The sequence below is a fragment of the Balaenoptera musculus genome, chromosome 3, assembly GCF_009873245.2.
Source record: "Balaenoptera musculus isolate JJ_BM4_2016_0621 chromosome 3, mBalMus1.pri.v3, whole genome shotgun sequence".
Classification (NCBI taxonomy): domain Eukaryota; kingdom Metazoa; phylum Chordata; class Mammalia; order Artiodactyla; family Balaenopteridae; genus Balaenoptera; species Balaenoptera musculus.
In genome coordinates this window covers 58,073,867-58,095,762 of record NC_045787.1, presented here as the reverse complement: position 1 = coordinate 58,095,762, position 21,896 = coordinate 58,073,867, and the positions used below count along the sequence as shown (strand labels likewise).

At 38.2% G+C, this 21,896-nt stretch overlaps 1 protein-coding gene across 4 annotated transcripts in view; it reads right to left on the bottom strand.

Annotated features, from left to right (window-relative positions):
* The window catches only part of HMGCR (3-hydroxy-3-methylglutaryl-CoA reductase), an 86,846-nt gene that overhangs the window by 1,861 nt on the left and 63,089 nt on the right, over nucleotides 1-21,896 (bottom strand). The window contains exons 1-19 of one of the 4 annotated variants that reach the window (XM_036846335.1): nucleotides 19,493-19,584; nucleotides 14,309-14,496; nucleotides 13,768-13,879; nucleotides 13,401-13,488; nucleotides 11,661-11,745; nucleotides 10,653-10,758; nucleotides 7,493-7,599; nucleotides 7,275-7,391; nucleotides 6,692-6,840; nucleotides 6,326-6,573; nucleotides 6,038-6,216; nucleotides 4,825-5,019; nucleotides 4,323-4,481; nucleotides 4,022-4,179; nucleotides 3,185-3,290; nucleotides 1,436-1,606; nucleotides 992-1,132; nucleotides 746-904; nucleotides 143-297 (exon numbers count right to left, since the gene is read on the bottom strand). In XM_036846335.1, the coding sequence (XP_036702230.1) occupies nucleotides 143-297; nucleotides 746-904; nucleotides 992-1,132; nucleotides 1,436-1,606; nucleotides 3,185-3,290; nucleotides 4,022-4,179; nucleotides 4,323-4,481; nucleotides 4,825-5,019; nucleotides 6,038-6,216; nucleotides 6,326-6,573; nucleotides 6,692-6,840; nucleotides 7,275-7,391; nucleotides 7,493-7,599; nucleotides 10,653-10,758; nucleotides 11,661-11,745; nucleotides 13,401-13,488; nucleotides 13,768-13,879; nucleotides 14,309-14,473 (2,600 nt within the window). In that variant the 5' untranslated portion in view covers nucleotides 14,474-14,496; nucleotides 19,493-19,584. Of the gene's footprint in view, nucleotides 1-142; nucleotides 298-745; nucleotides 905-991; nucleotides 1,133-1,435; nucleotides 1,607-3,184; nucleotides 3,291-4,021; nucleotides 4,180-4,322; nucleotides 4,482-4,824; nucleotides 5,020-6,037; nucleotides 6,217-6,325; nucleotides 6,574-6,691; nucleotides 6,841-7,274; nucleotides 7,392-7,492; nucleotides 7,600-10,652; nucleotides 10,759-11,660; nucleotides 11,746-13,400; nucleotides 13,489-13,767; nucleotides 13,880-14,308; nucleotides 14,497-18,821; nucleotides 18,951-19,479; nucleotides 19,585-21,896 lie in introns of those variants that run through there. The other 3 variants (XM_036846334.1, XM_036846337.1, XM_036846336.1) reach the window with 3 other exon arrangements.

Here is a 21,896-nt window from a genome sequence, read left to right as displayed (position 1 = left end):
ATAGCAGAAAAAGGCAAAGGAGAGATATACAAAATATCAGGAATGCAAAATTTTAAGTTAGGACTTGTATCTCAGAAGTAGGTTTTTCTACTGCATATTTTAAGTACAGGGAAAACATACTAAACAAATCTTTAAGTCTTACCTGTTGTGAATCATGTGACTTCTGACAAGATGTCCTGCTGCCAATGCTGCCATCAGAGACAATTCTCCAGCCATCACTGTACCGCACACAATTCGGGCAAGCTGCCGGGCGTTTTCCCCGGGATTGTCTTTGCACGGTCCTTGAACACCTAGCATCTGCAGCCAGGGACAGACACGGCAGGACTCACCCTTCAAGGCACGGCAACAACTTCCTACTCAATCAACTAAAATGAGGGCAACTACAATGGCATTAGAATAGAACCAGGCTCCAGGGGAAGTACTACATTTCCAAGATCTGATAGCCAGTACTAACAAACAGTGGAATACACCACAGTGAACCTAACATCCACAGCCTGGCTGGAAGTGCACTTACTCAGAGCAGATGACCAATCATTTGCTCTCTTAATCTACTTTCTCAATTTACTAAGCCAGTGCCTGAACATGCTTTACTTGGACACACTGGATTAGGCTGGTGGGAAACGAATGAAAAGACCGGCTAAGATATAGAGGGGAGCGATATGTGGTATCAGGTAGAAACACAAAGAATCCCAACGAGTCAGAAGTGGGCTTGAGGTCACTGGAGCCTGTGCCCCATGTGTCTTACCTGCAGACATGCTTGCTGAGGGAGCAGGTTAGTCCCACCGCCCACAGTCCCTATTTCTATAGATGGCATGGTGCAGCTGATATACAAGTCTTCATTTGTGGGACCACTTGCTTCTATTAACGTAATACAGTTTGAACTACTAACATTCTGTGCTGCATCCTTAAAAAAAAACAGAAAGGAATAAATATAAAACTTCTCTCACTTAGAACAACGACAGACAAGAAAGGTGGAGGCTGGCGCCCTCACCTGTCCACAGGCAATGTAGACGGCGGTTACAATGTTTGCTGCGTGGGCATTGTAGCCACCGATGCTCCCAGCCATGGCAGAGCCCACAAGATTTTTATTAATGTTGACCTCAATCATAGCCTCTGTAGTAGTCTTTAGTACCTAGAAAACAGAGTGGTGCACATCTTACATCTTCCCCCAGAAGATTCAGGAGTGGGTTACCCAAATCTACTTTCTGCACCTCCAGAAAACAAAGGAGTGTAGACGTGGCCCCATATAAGCCCCATCCTCAATAAAAAGATTATCAGTAAGGTTTGTTCCTGTGAATGCCACCCACAGACAGATGGGCGAGATAAGATAAAACACACCCATATATTCAAGTTTACTTAGCCCTTAATATTACTTTTCCCAATTTTGTAATCCAATGAAAGATTAACAAAATAAAACAGTCATCCAATCACTCACTTCTCTGACAACCTTGGCTGGAATTACAGCTTCACAAACAACAGACTTTCCTCTTCCCTCTATCCAATTTATAGCAGCAGGTTTCTTGTCAGTACAATAGTTACCACTAACTGCCAGAATCTGCATTTCAGGGAAATACTCATGAAGTTTTGAAAGTGCTTTCTCTGTACCCTATTAGCCAAAAAAAAACAAACAGCAAGCAACAACAAAAACTATATTAAAACAGTTATTTATAAATCAGAGGCTTTATTTGTATCTAATAATACTAGCACTTCTAAATATAATAACTATAATAATCTTTTCCTAATATGTTTTTAGATATGAAAACGGAGTTCTTTGTAGTCATTGAATAGGATCATGAGAATATAATGAGAATATTAAAAAAAAACTCATTGAGAATATAATACTATATTCATGTCACTGGGGAGTGAGTACTCAATCCACCATCAACATGTAATAAATTCCCTCTTCTAGTTATTAAATTGTTACCTAAAGGCCCAAGTTACCAAGCCTGTAAAGAGAAGTCAGTGTTGTTAATGGAAAGTCATTAGGATTTACATAAAATGTAAACAAGCCTTCCAATGACTTCCAATTAAGTTAAATTAATTCAATTAACTCACACTTCAAAAACACAAAACATACTTATTGACAATTTAAGTTTGTTTTTTTTAATTGTGGTAAAATACACATAACATAGAATTTACCATCTTAAGTATTTTCAAATGTATAGTTCAGTAGTGTGTGAGCAATCTCCAGAACTCTTCGTCTTGCAAAACTGAAACTCTATACCCATTAAACAACTCCACTTAGCCCCTGGTAACCACCCTTCTTTCGGTCCCTATGAATTTAACTAATCTAGGGAACACTTAACTGGGAATCATACAGTATTTGTCTTTCTGTGACCAGACTATTTCACTTAGTAAGTGAACCTCAAGGCTCATCCACATTTAGCATGTCTCAGAATTTCCTTTCTTTTTAGGGTTGAATAACATTCCACTGTATGTACATACCACACTTTATTTATCCATTCATCTGCTGAGGGACACTTGGGATGCTTCTAGCTTTTGGCTATTGTGAATGCTGCTATGAACATGGCTATATGAATGTCTTTTTGAGACCCTGCTTGTAATTCTATTTTTATTTTTTTCAGGAACTGCTATACTATTTATTGGAAATTTTTAAAGCGTATGTATTTAGTCACTATACTCTTTCTGAATAGTCCTTATAACAGGTAAAGCACAATTAACCTAGCTAATTGACTTTAACATTTTACATTTCTATCTGATAAATAACAAATATCAGTAGAATAAAATTTAAGCTATACACAATCTTCTTATAAGGAGATAATTAAAGGAACTATACACACATGAACCTGGCTTCTTAAATATGTCTTGAAGCCTCTAGAAGAGGTCAGCTTTCAGGTTTAAGAAAGTTTTGAAGAACAAATCCCCAGATTCCTCCCAGCCCTTCTGAGTAGACCCAGAACATGTACAATGTTAAGTCTAAATTAAATATATCAAATACAAACAACACCAATCAACAAATGCCTGCTTTATATAACATGAGTTACATGAATCAATATTTACCTTTCAATAAAAATCTTTCAATCAATTAACTCTTTGAGTAAGCAGTATGTGTACATGGTACAAAATTCAAAAGTACAGGAGGGCATAAAGTAAAGAGCAAGTCTGTTCCCCCCTCCAGGGACAGTCACTCCTGCAAGTTCTCTTATAGTCCATCCATGCTCACCTTTGAAATCATGTTCATCCCCATGGCATCACCTGACCTCGACTGGAAACGGATGTAAAGGTTGCGTCCAGCCACACTCATATGAAGTTTCTGTAGACGTGCAAATCTGTAAATAAAAGAAGCAAAGACTTTTTATTTTTTACTTTTTTAAGAAAATGGAAGTTGTCTTAAAGTCTAGCTTAGTTGGTTCATTTTACACATAAGAGAAAGCTCATGGAAACTACATATTAAATGTACCTTCTTCTTTAATTAAACATTATATTAGAATACTACTTCAACTCTGTCTCATTCTTACCTGCTGCAAGAAGGGAGGGCTGCAGAAAGTCATGTCATCATAAATAAACTGTAAAAGTCCATATAAAAACAAGCATATAAGCTTGAACTATAGTGGGGTTATCATTTGTATTGATTATACTTCTTTATAAATTTAATTTTCTGTATTCAAAGTAAATCTGCTATACTAATATTTACCTCTATCCTGCTTGGGACATCTTTTTCTCAGGCAATTCTGCCCTAGGGCAAGTTTTGGTCAGAACTCTTCTAGGGCAAAGTAATAGTCTAATCAAAGTGAGCCTCGTAAAACCAACGCACAAACTTACCAGCTCATACTATTTTTTTCTAATTAACCTTTATGGAGATATTCATTTGTATCAACGTTCTGCTCCCCCCATCCCAACAAAGCATTAATATTACTCATTTTGAAAGAATGGATTTAAAGTTGATATTTTGTTACATCATCTTAGGCAGTCAATACGTTATCAGTTATGTTTAGCCATCCTAGAAGATGGCACTGGTTCTGAAATAAACATAAATGCATATATATGCCCACACACATACCTGCTGGTGCTGTCGAATGCCTCCTTTATCACTGTGAACCCTTCAGGTGTCTCGAGCCAGGCCTTGACCTCTGCAGAGTCACAAGCACGGGGCAAACGCACCACTGGGCCACGAGTCATCCCGTCTGCAAGGATTCGGCTGCTGGCACCTCCACCAAGCTATGCAGAGTATGTTACAAATGCACATGTTAATCCTGAAAACAGTTCTGCTTGTCCCAAAAGGTGTCCTTGATTGTCCCCAAATTTCTTCTCACTGCCTAGAGTGTATCTTAAAACAGGCAAATATATAAATGCCAACTTACACCTATTGCTCTGCAGCCTCTATTAGTGCTGGCCACAAGACAACCTTCTGTTGTTGCCATTGGAACCTGAAATTCTTTTCCATCCAGGAACAGAGGTCCTGCCACTCCAACAGGGATGGGCATATAACCGATAACATTCTCACAGCAAGCTCCCATCACCTAAAAGGTAAAGTCAGGCACCAAGTGAAAATCTATATAGCAAACACCCAGCCCTTGTCGTTAATAACTTTCTTCAAACTTAATGCTTTAGTGTACTTTTCAACCAAATTTTTTATTTACTCTTTAAAAGTCTTGAGTAATGACTATAAATAACAACAGGAAAAATATTTTTGAATTTTGATGACCTATATCATAAGCAGAATACAAAATTACAGTAAAATGAGTTAAAAAGGAAGATGTTTTATAAAACTATGTATGTATAAAAGACAAGTCAAGAGAAAGACTGAAAAACTAAAGACTAAAGCTACAAAGCAAACGTGCTCAAATCAAGGAAATAACATACCAAGGAGTAGTTATAGTCCCTGTAAGGCAGATACTGGAGAGAAGAAGGCTCTGGAAGTTTTTTGGAAAGTAACTGTCGACGAATAGATACACCTCGTTCATGGGTTTCCATCAGAGTTTCCAATTTGTAAGCTGGGATATGCTTAGCATTGACTAATTGGATGATCTCAGCATCACTAAGGAATTTTGCACCTTTCTAAAGAAATGGGAAAAAAAATGGAAGGGGGTTGATAGAGGGAAATGAAAGAAGACTTGAAGAACCATACTTCATACTCTTCATAATAAATAGACCATTTAATACAAACAGTGCTCTCCATAGAACTAAAACACAAATACTTTAAGAACCCAAAGGAATTTGAAGTTCTAAAGGAGATGATTTAAGTAGAAATAAGAACATCAAAATAAAAACAAATTCTTTATAAAAATGTGAAAACTAAACAAATGTTAAACCAAAACACTGAATTTTTCAAGTGATGTTCATAGAAAAAAAAAATTCCAATTAAGATTCTGACACCTACCCTATAAGTTTTGTAATACAGCATGACAGTTGAGATACTGGTACATGTCTTAATAAGAATGAGGGGAAGGAAATTGATAAAGAAAAACACAATCTATTCTCACTCATATGCACATAAATTAGGAATGAACCAGAGTAAGCAGAAACGGATGGAACACAATAGTCACGCTAACACATGAGCAGACTGTCGGCAGGACATCCTGTTCAAACATCAGAAAGAAAATAAGCCTCCTCAGGTGCATCAAAAAACCAAAACAAACAAACAAGCCCCCAAAACCTTTCTTCTTTCTCTGAAGTTCATTTCTGTGTGAAAGCTTTCCTAGACCTTAACACATATGAGAATACAGCAGTTGCTCATCTCTTTAATAAACAGTAATAAAGTAGAAAGAGCACTGTGACACTTGAGTCAGTAAATCTTGGACTCTTGATCCCAGCTTTACCATTTCCTAGATGTTTTACTTTGGGACATACTTAATTAACCCTCCTGGAGCCTACATTTTCTCATCTGAGAAGTGGAGAAAATTCCACTTATCTTACACGGTTGTAGGGAATAAATAAATAAGACCAGTACCTGTAAACCATGCAACAGTGTGCCCAGAACTTAGGTACTCAGTAGCTATGACTTCCTTCCTTCCTTTAATAAAAAAGTTCCTTTTCTTAAGAAAGATACCAGCTTGAGTTTGTTTTATTTTCTCACCTCTGCATTCCCAAGTATCTGTAGACATTCTTCATTAGGCCGCGGCTCCACGGGAAGTTCAATTTCAGGTTCCTGTGTCTCTAGTTCCAGTGAAGTATCGAGTAAGGAGGAGTTACCAACCACAAATGTAGCTCTGTTTGAGGTGTCAGTTTCTGCCACTAAGGGTTTTATAACCTCAACTGTTCAAGAGATCAAAAGAAATCTCACAACACTGAACTTTTAAAAAAGACTCGACTTCTTGACAAATCAACAGTGGAAGAATGGAAAATGAAGAGAATAAGAAATCACCTTTTCTTTCGCTGTTTATCCTGACCTCCTCCTCCACTGCATGGAATTTCTGGTCATTTCTTACCAGTATAGGGTCACGTCTACAACAATCGCCTGCAACTTTCTTTTGGGTCACTACAGGAGATGTGATAGGGTTTTTTAACGAGAGTGTAGATTCTGTCTCTGCTTGTTCAAAGAAGATATACTTGACAGCCAGAAGGAGAGCTAAACTTAGGGTAATAACTTGTTCGATATCCATGCTGATCATTCTGAATAAAAGAAAGCAAATTCAAATGTTATTACTCAAATACAAAAGGCACACCTAAACTCTCAGTAGCATAGAGTGCTATGATTCATAGACAACAAAGTAGGGCTCGGGGAACTTACTTAGAGAGATAAAACTGCCATAGGGAAACACTTGGTTCAATTCTCTTCGACACATTTTCATCCAATCCTAAAGAAACCTTAGAATTGTCTGCCGGAGAAGGATCGGCTATCCAGCGACTGTGAGCATGAACAAGAACTAAGCCTAGAGACTGAAATAAAAAATTTAAAAATCATGTATCCTCTGCATATCAATGGAACCTAAACTCATCCTGTGCAACTGGATAATTAAACACTACCATCCTCCCATGGCCTCCCTTACCATGAAAAGAAAGACCCAGGCTTGTTATGTGACTGACTAAAGCAATGGCCCCATTGAACAGCTGAAAACATTCCAAAAAAAAGAACAGATTTTCAAAGAGAGATAAAGTGGAAGAACTTGAAAAATCTATTTAGGGCAGAGAGAAAACCAGGGGCCTCAAAGAAATGAGAAAAAAAGATAGGAAAAAAAAAAAAAAAGAAGAAGAGGAACATCAGTGAAAGAGCCAAACATTGCACAAAGACAACAAGAAGGAAAAAAAATTGAAAAGCAGAATATGATACTGGAACCAAAAATAATGAAAGAAGAAGAAAACTGTATAATTACCATAATCATCTTAACCCTCTGAGTAACAGGATTTGGTTTATTTTCTTCTTCTTCTAAAACTCGGGCAAAATGGCTGAGCTGCCAAATTGGACGACCCTCGCGGCTTTCCCGAGAAAGCTACAAAGTAAGTCAGCACTACGTTAGAAGGTGCTAATTTTCTTTAGGTGAACTAATATGAAAAATATTACTCTTCTAATATAAGTAAGAACTGCTCTTACCTCTAAAACCAAGGACACACACGCTGGGAAGAAAGTCATGAACACGAAGTAGTTGGCGAGAACTGACATGCAACCAAAGCAGCACATAATTTCAAGTTGACGCACCCCTGGTTAGAGAAAAATTAAATGCATTAGCTAGTAAAGCAGTATGTGTATTTCTGATGCTGCATACATCACAAGGACTCTTCCTATAGGTAGACAAATACATGGAAGTATATTAAGCTCTTTGCCATCTACTGGAAAAAGAATTAGAAACTCAGAGGTGCTGTGAAGCCTGATACACAGAGGATAACTTCCTCGAGGACAGAGACCTTGGCTTCTCCCATGTCCCCAGTGTCACAATGCCAGGCACGGCAGTGTTTAATATCCATCTGATCATCCCCTTTTATCAAATGGTAGTACTCTGTTTTGAGATAGGATATCAAGGACAGTCAACTCTAATGGAGCAAACTCCTCCCCCTCCATTATACTACTGATCCAATCCCACTCATCACCACAAAAGCAATTCACCTGTGGACCAAGGACTTTTTGTAAAAAACACACTGCTAGTTATACTATTCCTGATATAGTATCATAATAAATATTTTATGTGTACTACTCAGCTCTATTTTCAATATAATCTCTGTGGTGTCTATTGATGTTCTTAAAATTTTGGTTCATTTCATTGATCTGTTTGAAAAATGATATAATGTAAAAAGGCAACCCAAGATCCAAAGTTAACAAATGTTCCATTACAAGATGCTTGCGGTATCACTTGGTAATCTCAAATAGAAGGGAACAGAGCTGGAGAAAGATTAGATTATCAAATCCTACTCCCTCTCTTTACTAATAAACTTGAATATAAAATATAAAACATATTTCTGATGTTATTCACATTAAATATAAAAATGTTTTGAAATACATATAAAAATTGATTCCCTTCTCCCATAAAAACTGCTAACTAGAGTAATACAAAAAAAAAACCTCAATGTTGTATTTTATTTTCTGAATCGTAATAGATCATTTGACTAAATAATAGAAAAAAAGCATACATTGTATTTTCTAAAAATTCTATAGCTATTACTCTCAAATGCAGAAATTCAAGAGAATACAAAATTACAATGACAAAAGCATTATGAACAACCTATATTTAAGAAGTAGCCAAATATAATCTTTTCAAACTTGAGACTATCAAAACCATATTGACCATTGCTTTTTACCACCTGGCTACCTACTCTTTCCCTTTGTACAACAGTAACTACTGTCGTCATAGGTTCTTCAGGCATTCTTCCTTACTCTGTCCCATTGGCACAGTCTCTTTGTGCCACCTTTTTACTACAAGGAGACAGCACCAATCTACAAGTTCCAAGAAGTAAAGACTTTTTAAAATTTTTTTACTGGCTTTCCAAAGGTTTACTTCCTAGTTAGTATGTGTTAAATCTGTCCTTTTATTCTACCCTAAGCCAAATCCCTAATTTTACCATTTCTGTATGGCTGTAAATGCCTCCTAGCTGGCTTTTCCAGCATCAAATCTAATCACTTCCTTTGTCCACTGCTCTGACTTACGACCAAACTCATCACCCTACTTTCCACGTCAGTCTCCACTGCTTTCCACATCAGTTTCAAATGAATAATCCTTGGTTTCACAGCCCACTACCAGTTCCTAGCTAATCCTCTCATCTTCTTATATACTGTTCTGCTTGTATAAAATCACACAGGTACATTTTCACCTGATCAAAAACATTTTTTCTTGATTGTGGTGGCAGTTACGTGACTACATCTTTGTCAGTACTCAAAACTATACCCAAAAAGAGTAAATTTTAAGAAATGTACATTTAAAAAACTAATTTTAAAATATCTTTGCTAAATAAACTTGAATGACAGGTAAAATAACTGAATAAATAATAAATTTACCCTCAGAAAGTTAGAAGAAACATTATATATATTTAACATACTATCTAGTGAACAGACCTCAACTAATAATAGCAACTAACTACTCTCTTAAAAGTTAGATAATATACTTCTGAAAGAATGAAACCCCTTATTGAGGGCACTAAGGCACCAGGAAGTACACTAGAATAGCAGTTAACTAAGTGTGACCCTCATGAGAAAGCCATAAAATCTAGTCTTAATTGATTAGGAAACCTTGACAACAGCATGATATATTCATTCTGGCAAATTTCCACATGAGGCCATAATTTTTGTCCTATATAATGGAGTCCTATGTTTGATATTTAACATCTAATTCTCTACTATCCAATTAAGGATGAAGAAACATATGTGCTGAGGCCAATGCTGGCTAAGTGCTAAGATGTACTGCATACTGTCTGATTAAATCTTCCTAACCACTCAGTTAGGTGGACCCAACTTAGATCTGTCCAGCTCCTGACTTTTGCACTGTCTCCTACCTGACAATTAAAACACAAGGAACCAAGTCATTAATTTAGTCCAGACAACAGTGGAGGCTGGAAGATGCTTTCTAAATGAGCCTAGAATACAATCTTGGTTAAAAACCAAACAAAAAGCAAATAAAAACACCTTAAAGTCATCAAAAAAGTGGAGCACAGGAAAAGATGATGAGATAGTAAGAGTGAAAATAAATCAGGGGACTTCCCTGGTGGTGCAGTGGTTAAGAATCCACCTGCCAACGCAGAGGACATGGGTTCAAGCCCTGGTCCGGGAAGATCCCACACGCTGCAGAGCAACTAAGACTGTGTGCCACAACTACTGAGCCTGCGCCCTAGAGCCAGCGAGCCACAACTACTGAGTCCACATGCCACAACTACTGAAGCCCACATGCCTAGAGCCCGTGCTCCGCAACAAGAGAAACCACTGCAATGAGAAGCCCGCGCACTGCAATGAAGAGTAGCCCCCGCTCAATGCAACTAGAGAAAGCCCGCCCACAGCAACAAAGACCTAACACAGCCAAATATTTAAATTAATTAATTAATGTAAAAAAAAAAAAAATCTGTTCAAAAAAAAAATCGGTAACCTACTAAGTTTTTGCTAAAGCAGAGAGACATAAGGTCAGATCAGATATACCCACATATTCATACAATTAAAAAATTTTAAGAGTAATGTCAGACTTTTAAAAGTCAGAATTTAAGAGTAATTGATACAATTTAATACATTCATTTTTCTACAAACTCATTTTAAAATATATTAAAAACTGTTTACAAACCTGACATGGTACCAACTCCAATCACAAGACATTCTACAAGAGCATCAAGGGTGAATGTGGGACCTAAAATTGCCATCCCACGAGCAATATTTTCCCTTACTTCATCCTAAAACACAGACCAAACATATCAATGAGGGTAAGGTACAAAATAACTTTTAAAAATGTTAGAGCATCCCAGGGCTTCTACTAAACCTAATTTACTATATTAAGAATAAAATACACAGTATGATAAGACTAACAGGCATTCCAGATACAAAGGATAATATAGAGGACTAAAGAAGAAGAATATGTACACTGCCCTGCTTTCCCCGTCCACTGAACGAGATATTTCTTAGGAAGATTCCCTTGAAGTGGTGCATTAATCCTGCCATTTAAATCCCACATAAATCTTACAACATTTTATATTTTGGCTACCACTGACAGAAGTTCTTAGTTGCAAATTTTTTGAGATCATATTAGTATTATGAAACCTAAATATCCTTGTCAAAATGCTCAAATGATCATAAGTATTCATCAAATACATAATCAGGGCAGAAGTACACGATATTTTATACTCAGTTACTCAGTATTATTAAAAATGTTACGTTCTTTAAAGTGACTAATGAACACCAAGATAAAACTTTAGATGGGAAATAATGCTAGTGTTAATTCACAGGGTTTAGAAATCAATCTACCCTGAGATTCTTCCATTAGATCCTGTCTGTTCTCTGATATGTTTCACTAGGTAGGTACTCTAATTTATCCAAAAGACATAATACCTTACATTCTGAAAACTTCAAAAAGGAAAATAGGGAAGATTCCAAATTCTAGAAACTGTGGAATTACAATTGAGTCGTCAGATAAATGGGACAGTTCCTAGGGTTCCTAGGAAGACCAGTCTTAGGACTTGACAAAATTGCAGGCAATTCCTGAATCTTGGACTGTGAAGAAACTCTATTAATCTTTCTTATTAATGTAAACAATCTGAAAAAAAGGATACTACTAACATTCATGTCTTATAAATAATACCTGTGAGTTGGAACTGAGGGCAAACTTTGCTAGTGCACTTGCTCTGGAAAGGTCAATCAGCAGTAGGAAAAAGGGCAAAGCTTCACTGGGGGAAGAAAAAAAGAAAACAAGATGATGAGGTATTATTTAACAAAAGAAAAAATATCACTGAAAAATCCCTTCCTAAACCAAAACTTCCCCCCCACCCCTCGTCCCATGCCTTGTATGAGCTCTGGCATGTGTTACCTTTTTGCAGACCAAAAGGTGTAACTTATATTCCTTTGACATCCTCAAAGCTAAATATATTAGTCACTCAAAACATTTAAGAATATTTTTGTTAAAAATGTAAATATATTTATACAGAAACACCTTTTGATAATTCTATAGCAAAATATCATCCTTAGTTAAAAAAAAATAAAAATGTGTCCTTGTGAATCAACATGGGGGAAAAAGAGGAATACAGGTGTCCCCCACTTTTCGAAAGTTTGCTTTACGCCACTTCACTTTTATGAAAGACCTACATAATAACCATTTTTGCTAACCAAAAGAAATCCAAACAAGGTTTTCACTTTGACAAAAAAAGGTGAAAAGTGAAAATAGCATTCAGTGTTTGTTTTGCAGGGAACTGTTACAGAGGCAGTGGGTACCTGGAGCAGAGAGTGAGAACGGCACTGCCTGGGAACTACACTTAGCATCTCAGCACCAAGCTGCCATGGCTTTGAACTGTGTCTGTGAGCATCTGTGCTTTATCTTGATTTATTGTGTGCATTCCTTAGCAAGATGTGTCCCAAGGTAATTGCTTCTTCACTTACAAAAGGTTTCATAGGAAAGCTGTACTTTCAGATAGCAGGGGAAACCTGTATACTGTATGCAATTCTTTTTTCATTAATTACTATCTATGGAAGAATAAACTGAACAACCTTTCTAGAGAACAAACTGGCAACAACAGCACTTAAAAGCCCTAAAAACCTACACAGCCACTGTTTCACTCCTAGGAATGTATCCTAAGAAAATGACTATGAACACAAACAAACATTTAGCTACAAAGACATTTATCACAGTGTTGTTATTAATGGGGGAAATTAAATAACCTAACAATCCAACCTAGAGGATAGGGGAATACTAGACAGCTATTACAAATAATTTAGTTTAGCATTAAGGACATGCAAAGATGTTGATAAACTATTATAAAGCATAAAAGTTATAAAGCAGTATATACAGCATGATCTCAGAAGTTTTCTTTAAGTATAAAAAAGTGGGACAGGATATATGCTAAAACATTAGCAGGTATTAAAATTTAAATGATGACATGAAACATTTTCCCATATTTTCTATAAACTTTTGGTAATTTATATACTATAATGCTTTATATCATGGAGAAGAACAGTTCTTAACAATATATTTTGAAAGAGGGCTTCCCTGGTGGCGCAGTGGTTGAGAATCTGCCTGCTAATGCAGGGGACACGGATTCGAGCCCTGGTCTGGGAAGGTCCCACATGCCGCGGAGCAACTAGGCCCGTGAGCCACAACTACTGAGCCTGCGCGTCTGGAACCTGTGCTCCGCAACAAGAGAGGCCACGATAGTGAGGGGCCCGTGCACCGCGATGAAGAGTGGCCCCCGCTTGCCACAACTGGAGGAATCCCTCACACAGAAACGAAGACCCAACATAGCCAAAAATAAATAAATAAATAAAATTAAAAGATTAAAAAATATATATATATATATTTTGAAAGAAAGTATATTTATGCTTAAATACTTACTTCAAGCCTGTCAATTCTTTATCTAAGAAATGAATGACAACTGTACTGAATACAAAACTTGAGAAAATTGTGAAGAGTCCAGCAATACCTAAAACGACAAAATTCAGCAAACTGAAAAAACTTCATCCTTTTTTACACACACAATAACATACAGTCCCATACAATATTCTGAGAGAAATAATACTATTTTCTCCAGATTATTAAGGTCTCAAATAGCAGAAGGTCTAACTTGAATAAAAAGAAATGAAACTATTGAATACATGCAGCACACACATTTCCACACACATGATTTAAACAAACAGGTAAATTTCCACAGTAAATCAAAAATTTGATAGCACACAATAAGGTTAATATATAAAATTATTACCCAAAATATATTTTGATCCAAGTTGGCGTAAATTCTGGAACTGGAAGTAAATATACAGGATTGCTATGCATCGTGTTATTGTCAGAATTATGATGTCACTGCTCAAGACATCCTATTGGGAGAGATAGAAAAGAAAAATCCAAATCAAAAATAAGAATTTTTATTCTGCATGCATCATTAGTTTACATATCATCATGATAATATAAATTTAGGCACAAGTCAAATAAAATGTTACAATGCAAATCAAAAATTTACTCCCAATTTTTAAACAATCTGTTTATTAAGCCGATCATTTTTCACTGTTAGTCACTTATGAAAGCTATATTTCTCAAGTAAAGTCAATTACACTCATTTGTATACCAAAAGCAAAAGAAAAGTATTTCCAGTGCATTTCCATACTATATAAGTAAATGAAAGTTATGAATACTGAAATAAAAATTTTACTCATAAGTTTTTTTGATTATGTGGTCTCTAAAAGGAGACACTCTTAGAAATTCAAAATGTATTTACTTTAATCAATAATCAGATTAATCTCACAAACCTCTTCAAACTTTGGACATTCATAATTCCAACCACAGATCTTATCGTTACCAGTAAACATGTTCATGGACATCATACAGATGGTCAGTGTCACTGTCCCCACTATGACTTCCCAGGGATGGGAAGCCACAAAGAGGCCATGCATTCGGAAAAGTCTTGACAACATTGTAGCTGAAGAATCCTTGGATCCTGGAAGGAATATCAAGTATGAACACTTAGTATACAGCTCACTGTATTCTTAGGAAAACATTTTAAGGAAAAGTGCATTGTAAACCCTGATTTGTATGCAGTGTCTTGTATATTAAGAATAATACTATTTGACAGTATTCCTTATAATTCTGGAAAATAATTACAAAATTAAAATAAGAGAACTGTTATTACTTCTTTACTCACAACACTTAAATCCTCTATTATTCACTAACAAACAACTTAAAAGCAGCTTTTTCTTATCAGTTGTATGAATTCGAGCATTTAAGATCAAACCAAATAATACCTCAGCCCGATTATTATCTGAGGCAAGGAGGAGAGCAATAAAGCACAAAACAAAAGTGAGAAACAACCATTCACATTTATTTTCTGATTACCCTGACACAAAACGCATATAAGCACCCTCTTCATTCTCTACATTCCAGTTATGCAAAAGGTAAATACCAAACAATCCACTTGTTCGGTGTCCTCCTGTAAATCATTACCTTAGTTTATAAAGCTCCTCAAGGGCAGGAGTCCATTAGATTCTTCCATTCCATAAAACACATGGCATAATATGTCACTAGCAAAATGTTTAATAAACCTTCCTAATGTTGCTGTCACCAGAGGTCTTTTCCCAAACTTTAACAGCAGTTAATAAAAATGCTGGAACAGTACTAGAATAAGAGGATGGCTGGCCAAAGTAGACATCTATAGCATTCAAAAATTCCCAACAGAATATGGGTTATTTTGACCTAATGACTACCATGGCAAAACTTTTCCATGTTTGCTGGCTAAATAATAGTAATAATAATTTTGATATTCTGATTTTTTAAAAAATCTAGTGTAGTTATTAATCTCTAATATAGGAACTTGCAAGCCTTACTTCTTATACTAAAATTAATGCTTATGATAAAGCATATTAACTACCCATAAAAATCAATTAAGATTTAATTTTAAGGCCACTGACTGACAGACTATCAAGAATTCAAATGAATCTCACATTTATGGTAATAATTAAGAAAGTGATTCATTTATTGAAGAAAGAAAATAAAAAGGCACCAAATTAAGGAAAATAAAGCATTAATCTATTTAAGGTGTTAGGGAAAAGAAAATAAGAGATGCTTTTACAAACCAAAGCAATTACTAAGCGTCACCTCTCACTGCATCACTCAATGTTCTCTATTCTCTACATTTCAGCCACACCAGGCCACCAAATAGATGCCTGGTTTCCAAACCGCAGGTCACAACCCTTCACTGGATCGATGAGATCATGAAATCAAGTATATGAGTCAGAACAAATATTTTAAAATAAAAGGAAAAAGAGAAAAAAGCTGTGGGTAAGACATGTGGTATGGGTAGATATTATTTTTTGAAACATTACGTTTCATGAAATTATACATATGAGTGTATGTACTGGCTTCCGACATAACATGTATTTCTTACTGTGGGTCTCAATTTTAAAAGGTGGGCGGGTCACTGAAATGTATAAATGTGGCATGCATCTGCCTGTGTTTATTCAGGCTTTTTCAACCTTCCTCCCTGAGGCCTATTGCTCACTTCATCCTCCAGCACCTTGCACTCATACATAGCAGTTGCTCAACAAATATCTGCTAATTAAAAATAAATTCTTAAGCTACAGTAGCATGCATTTTATTGACACATCTTGACACAGACCTAAAGATGACTTTTTTAAAGATATGGATATAACGCTCCCACTTCAAGCCCCCCAGTTCTCTGCATTCAGAGAACATATTAAGGGGGGATGGGGTGGGGAAGAGAGGCTACATTTCCTCTACTATCCTGGAAAATGAACAACAATAACAAACATACTTTCTATTAAATTAGCAGGGACTTGGACTTAAAGTATTGGAGAATATTAATCATATCTTAGATTTGAACTCTACTTCATTTCAACTAAAAGCCTCATAAGAGCCTAGATTTTCATGACAGCCTTCTATCACGTAACTTCCTTATATTTAAAAACAAAAAAACAAAACCGTATAAACTAGTCTAAAGGATCAACTAGCATCAGTGTTGCAGAAAATGAATTAACTAAAAACACCTTTTGAAACTAGGTCAAAGTTTCTAACACTCTCTCCCCCCAAGCCCTCTCAATTTAGAATATTCCCTTATCAAGAAAATGTATTCTTCACTATTAAAAAGTTAATTCGGTTGAATTAAAATCTGAGCTGCTAGCAAGAAGGCACCCCAATTTGATCACAAATAGGTTTAGCATTATTAATCTATAATTATATATTAGGGACATTATGTTTTCCCTCAAAAGCTTCATAGTAGCATTGTCAATTCTGGGACATTTCTTTCCTAGGTGTAAAGTCATCTTTGCAACATTCCGGAAAAGATTTACACATGATCCCGTGACATGATCCCATAAACCATCCCCAAACACAGAGAACCTCACCTATTTGGAAATACAAAATGAGTAACCAAATGTACAAAGGTGTGTCAAAAGTAACTATAATTGCACATTTCCCACTAGCACCCTCCCCATTTCCCTGTGATTATGCAAATCATTTAAATGCCATGGAATCCAATCTTCCAACTTCATCAGCAGTTGCAAGTGGCACGAGCAGGCAATAGGGACAGCTCATGCCAATTCAAAGTACAGTATTTAGGCCATGTTGCAATAAAAATAAATTTTAGTTTAAAAAAATCAAGTTAGGCAATGTATGCCTTGCTTATTCAGACTGAAGTATGCTGCAAACATTTCACAGATTATTCAAAAGAATGGATAATTTAAATTAAATTGAATCCCCAAACTCTAACTCAATATGCTACAAAAACCACCTACTATGGCCAATTTCAGAAAAAGATGCTTTGGCATCCTACTCTGATTCTTTCCTCCCACTCAGCACTCTTCCTGTGCTACACATTCCAGTATTTGATTATACACTATTTTACACTGTTCTCAAATTAACTGCTGTGTACGTTTTGTCTCTTTGAAGGCAAGAAACATGTAGGGGACTTCCCTGGTGGCGCAGTGGTTAAGAATCCGCCTGCCAATGCAGGGGACACAGGTTCGAGCCCTGGTCCGGGAAGATACCACATGCCGCGGAGCAACTAAGCCCGTGCGCCACAACTACTGAAGCCTGTGAGCTACAACTACTGAAGGCCGCGCACCTAGAGCCTGGGCTCTGCAACAAGAGAAGCCATCGCAATGAGAAGCCCACGTACCGCAACGAAGAGCAGCCCCCGCTCAACCGCAACTAGAGAAAGCCCGCGCGCAGCAATGAAGACCCAACGCAGCCATAAATAAATAAACAAACAAACCATGTCTTGTACTGAGTCATTTTTAATTCCAACAGGATCTAGAATTCTGCTGCTCAACCCAGTATCCTATGGGAAAAAATTCTCACACTGGAATCAGGAAACCTGGATTCTACCCAATTTTATGACATGGTGTGCCTCTTTGTAAGTCACATATCTTTTTATTCACTTATGAGGCTAGAGCTCCAAAGTTCTTTAACAAAGGCAAGTATTAAGTGAACCATATGAAACTATTTTTTGTATGGGAAAAATGGTCAAATGTCAAATATCAGCAATTTCATATGGTCAACCTAAATAGATAGTGATATAGATGTGGTTATCTATCCATGGCCTAGAAACTAGATCATACAAGAATAAAAAGAGCACATGCACATGCGTGTGCACACTTCATCTTGAAATGCTTATGCCACACACACAACCGTTTTCACATGTTAATGATGTAATCTTTGCACATTTTTTAAGCCTTCATATTACTAACTCCCATTGTCTTTACTGCCAAGTTTATCATAAATTGGAAAGACACTACCACTAAGCAGGCCCTCACAATCCAGTCTATCCCCAAAGTACACTCTGGGCCTTTGCTAGATTACCTCTAAATCAAAAAATGTCTTTCATTGCACGGAGAAAAAAATTCATTCACAAGCAAACAAAAAAAATACATTCTCTACATTGCGTGATGCTAAAATTTTACACGATTACTTAGTACGGCCTGGAAACAGATGTTTCCCATGACTTTTCAGGACCAAGTCTAAGAAGGCATGTCCTCAAAGACCTGAAAAATTTCAAACGACCATTTAAGATGGAGTACATCAAACTCCTCCTACTACAAAAACTGACTGTTGTTCTATTTGTGAGTCTCCAAGTTACGTTTACGTTTTTCTTTATCAAAATACCAAAACCAAATATTCCGAAAAACCTACAAGCTTTGGACTACAGGACATCAGCAATCAGCACCAAGGAGACTACGCCCCTTGACAAAAAAAAAAAAAAAGGAGAAGAAGAAGAAGAAGAATCGTTGAAGTCTTTGGGCAAGTCTCTACCTTGGGCTCTGCATCCTCTCAATCCGTTTCACCTGGAAATAACCGGACGCATCTATGCAGATACACGGTTCTTTCACGGCTCTGAGCTAGTCAGCAGCATTTAAGGTGCTGACGAACAGCAGCGCCAGGGCGTGAACCCAGTGAGAACAGCAAGCCTGGGCGTGAACGCCCACACCTGATAGATCTTCTCGCGTTCCCTCCCCGACCTGCGGGCCTGGCTGCCCCACAGCCCACTAGCATTCCTCGAATCAAGGGGACTCCGAGATCACCCTGCCTGGCACCCTTTCCGCCCCGACGATCGTGACTGCGCGGCCAGCACCGCCGACTTCGGACAGGGCCAGCGAGCGCGGCGACGCCCCGCCAGTCCACCGATGGCGACGGGAGCCCAGAAGAGGCCGGCCCGCCGCCCGCCCCTCTGGCCCAGCCTGGCCCGCCGGCTCCCCGGTATAGATGCGGGCTGCCACTCGGCCGGCCGCGCGTCAAGGACGTCTCCTCGCAGTCCCCGCGGGACCGGGGCGCCACCCCGGGCAAAGCCGCCAGCGCAGCTCCCCCCGGGACGGCAGGAGGTGCCGGCTGCCCCTTTCCAGGGCCGGACGGAGCTCGAGAACCGCCACCTACACGACCCTAACCCGCTCCCGCCCACCGCCGCCCTCCTCACCTCCCGATCTCACCAGAAGCCACAGTCCCCGGGAGCTGGCGCTCCGCGCGTCTCCAGTCAACGGAGAAGCGGAGCGGAAGAAACCTTCGCTTCTACGCACGCTCGGAGCCGGACGAGCCTGTGACCAATAAGGAAGGATCGTCCGATCGTCTAGCCAATCATCTGGGGGTTGCCCGGCCTGACGGCGCTACGTCACGAACGGTCGCCCTAACAACCGCCCACAGCTCTCACCCGGGCTGAGAACGGGCACCGCACCATCTCTCACCATGGCTCAGCCAACCAATAGCCAGTCGAATCCCAGCACTAGGGCCTGCCTATTGGTCACAGAGCCGTGGGGGCGCACGCATGGAAGCTGCCTAGGCGAAGACGATAGGGGGTCTGGCGGGTGGAGTGTCCTACAGCCCAGGACCTGAGCTGGGGTCATTGTGGCTGTGAGAGTACAATGGGAAGGAGTAGTAGGGAGCAGAATTGGGGCGTGAAGATAAACGCAGGGTCAGGTCAAGGATAGAATGCACAATTACTGAGTGGAGAGAGGTGGAGGTGGCCCTGAAAACCAGGATGTAAAAAAGGGAAGGTGGCAGCAAGGAGCAATCCAAACCTCAAGCTGACCCATTTCCGAAACCCAAACCGACACTTTCCTGTGATTTACCCATTCCTGTAAATAGTAAATGGCTCCAGTCATGGGGTTTCTCTCTCCCTCCTTCTCTTCCCCGCCCTCCTTCTCTTCCCCCCTTCTCTCCCTACAGCACAAGGCACTAGTCACAGACTGTCCATTCGCTCTGAAATGTGCCTCCTTTGTCTTGTCTGCTTTCCCTCTGACCCCTCCCTGCTGCAGACCTTTATTATCTCTTGCCTGAAATAATGCAATAGCCTCTCCTAACTGGTCTCTCCACTCTTAGGTGCTTCCACCTTCCAATCCTATTATTCCGTTGGCCTGCCCCCAAACTACCAAGAGTTGCTCATTGTCTACTGGATTAAAGAAACTGGCAACCCCAATATGGCCCTACCCCACATTTCTTGCTTATCTCTCACTACTTCCTGTGTCAACCCTACATTTCAGCCAAAAGAGTAACTGACCTTTTTTCAGTCACACTCAGTACCTTTTTGCTCCCTGTTTATGTTCTCTGTTTAATCTGGACATGCCTGCACATTTCAACTGTTGAAATCCTAACTCTCCTTCAAGGACTATTTCATATGTCACCTCGTTTCCTGATTCCCTCAAATACAGTCATCTCTCCCTACTCTGAACACCCATAACATGTCCATATTCTGTGACCTGTGTTATTATTATGTGGAAATTTCTTAAGAACAGGAATTGAAATCCCCTCAACTTTTAAAGACCTATATTTTGAAACGCAGTCCCTGATACCCACTATACACTCAGGAGGAGTTTTAATAAACTATTATCTTGATAAATTCTCATAATCCTTATGAAATAGATATTATTTCCATTTTCAAGGAAAAATGAGTTTGTTAAACAACTTGCTTTAGATCACATAGATAATACTTTGGAAAACTGAGATTTGAACCCAGATCTAAAACTTATACTGGTTCTACTATCCTCCACTGCTTCAGTATAGGATCTTTATTCATATCTCTTTACGAAATACTTTTCGAGCACCCCTTATGTGCAACACACCTTGGTTGGCACTGGAGTTATAGCAGCAACATGACAGACATGGAAACTTCCTTTATGAACCTTATACCCCTTCATAAAATTAGATGACTGTTAAATATTTGTTGAATTGATCCTAATGGAAGGAAAGAGTTTTCACAGTGAAGAAGACTAAGGGGAACTAACCAAAAATTAAAGTATCCTATTATGAGTCTTATCAAAAGGAAGAAGAAGAAAGAAAAAAAGATCTGTAAGTACTCAGAGCTAGAAATTTTGTCGTACTTTTAATGTCCCCAGAAGTCAAAAGGACCAGCTATCTCAGAATTATAAGTTACAGATTATACAATTGCTTACCAATATAAATTCAAATAAGGATTATGAAGGTGTTTCAATAAAAAGTCTTTAGACCAAGATTTGGAAACTGTATTTCCAAACTCGGCTTAATTAAGAACTCCAGTGAGATTATGAATTCAAAAGCAAGTAATAAAGAAACTCTGTCTAGTTTTATGTTCTTAAAACAACTTCTATATGATTCCCAATTTATGTCAAAAGGATCTTTATGCACTTAAATAATAATTTGTACTTAATGATAAATCACAATATTTGGCAAGGACACACATAGAAGGGGAAAGTGGGGGGATGGGGACAAAGGAATCTATGTGCTTTCTTCTTTTGTGGGTTTACCCTCACAGCAAAGAGGTTATAAAAGTACAATTTTAAGAGATCTAAATTTAAAGTAGTGAATAACCCACATTGCCATCTTTATCCACATAACTCTTAGTATTTACTTATATAAGTATGT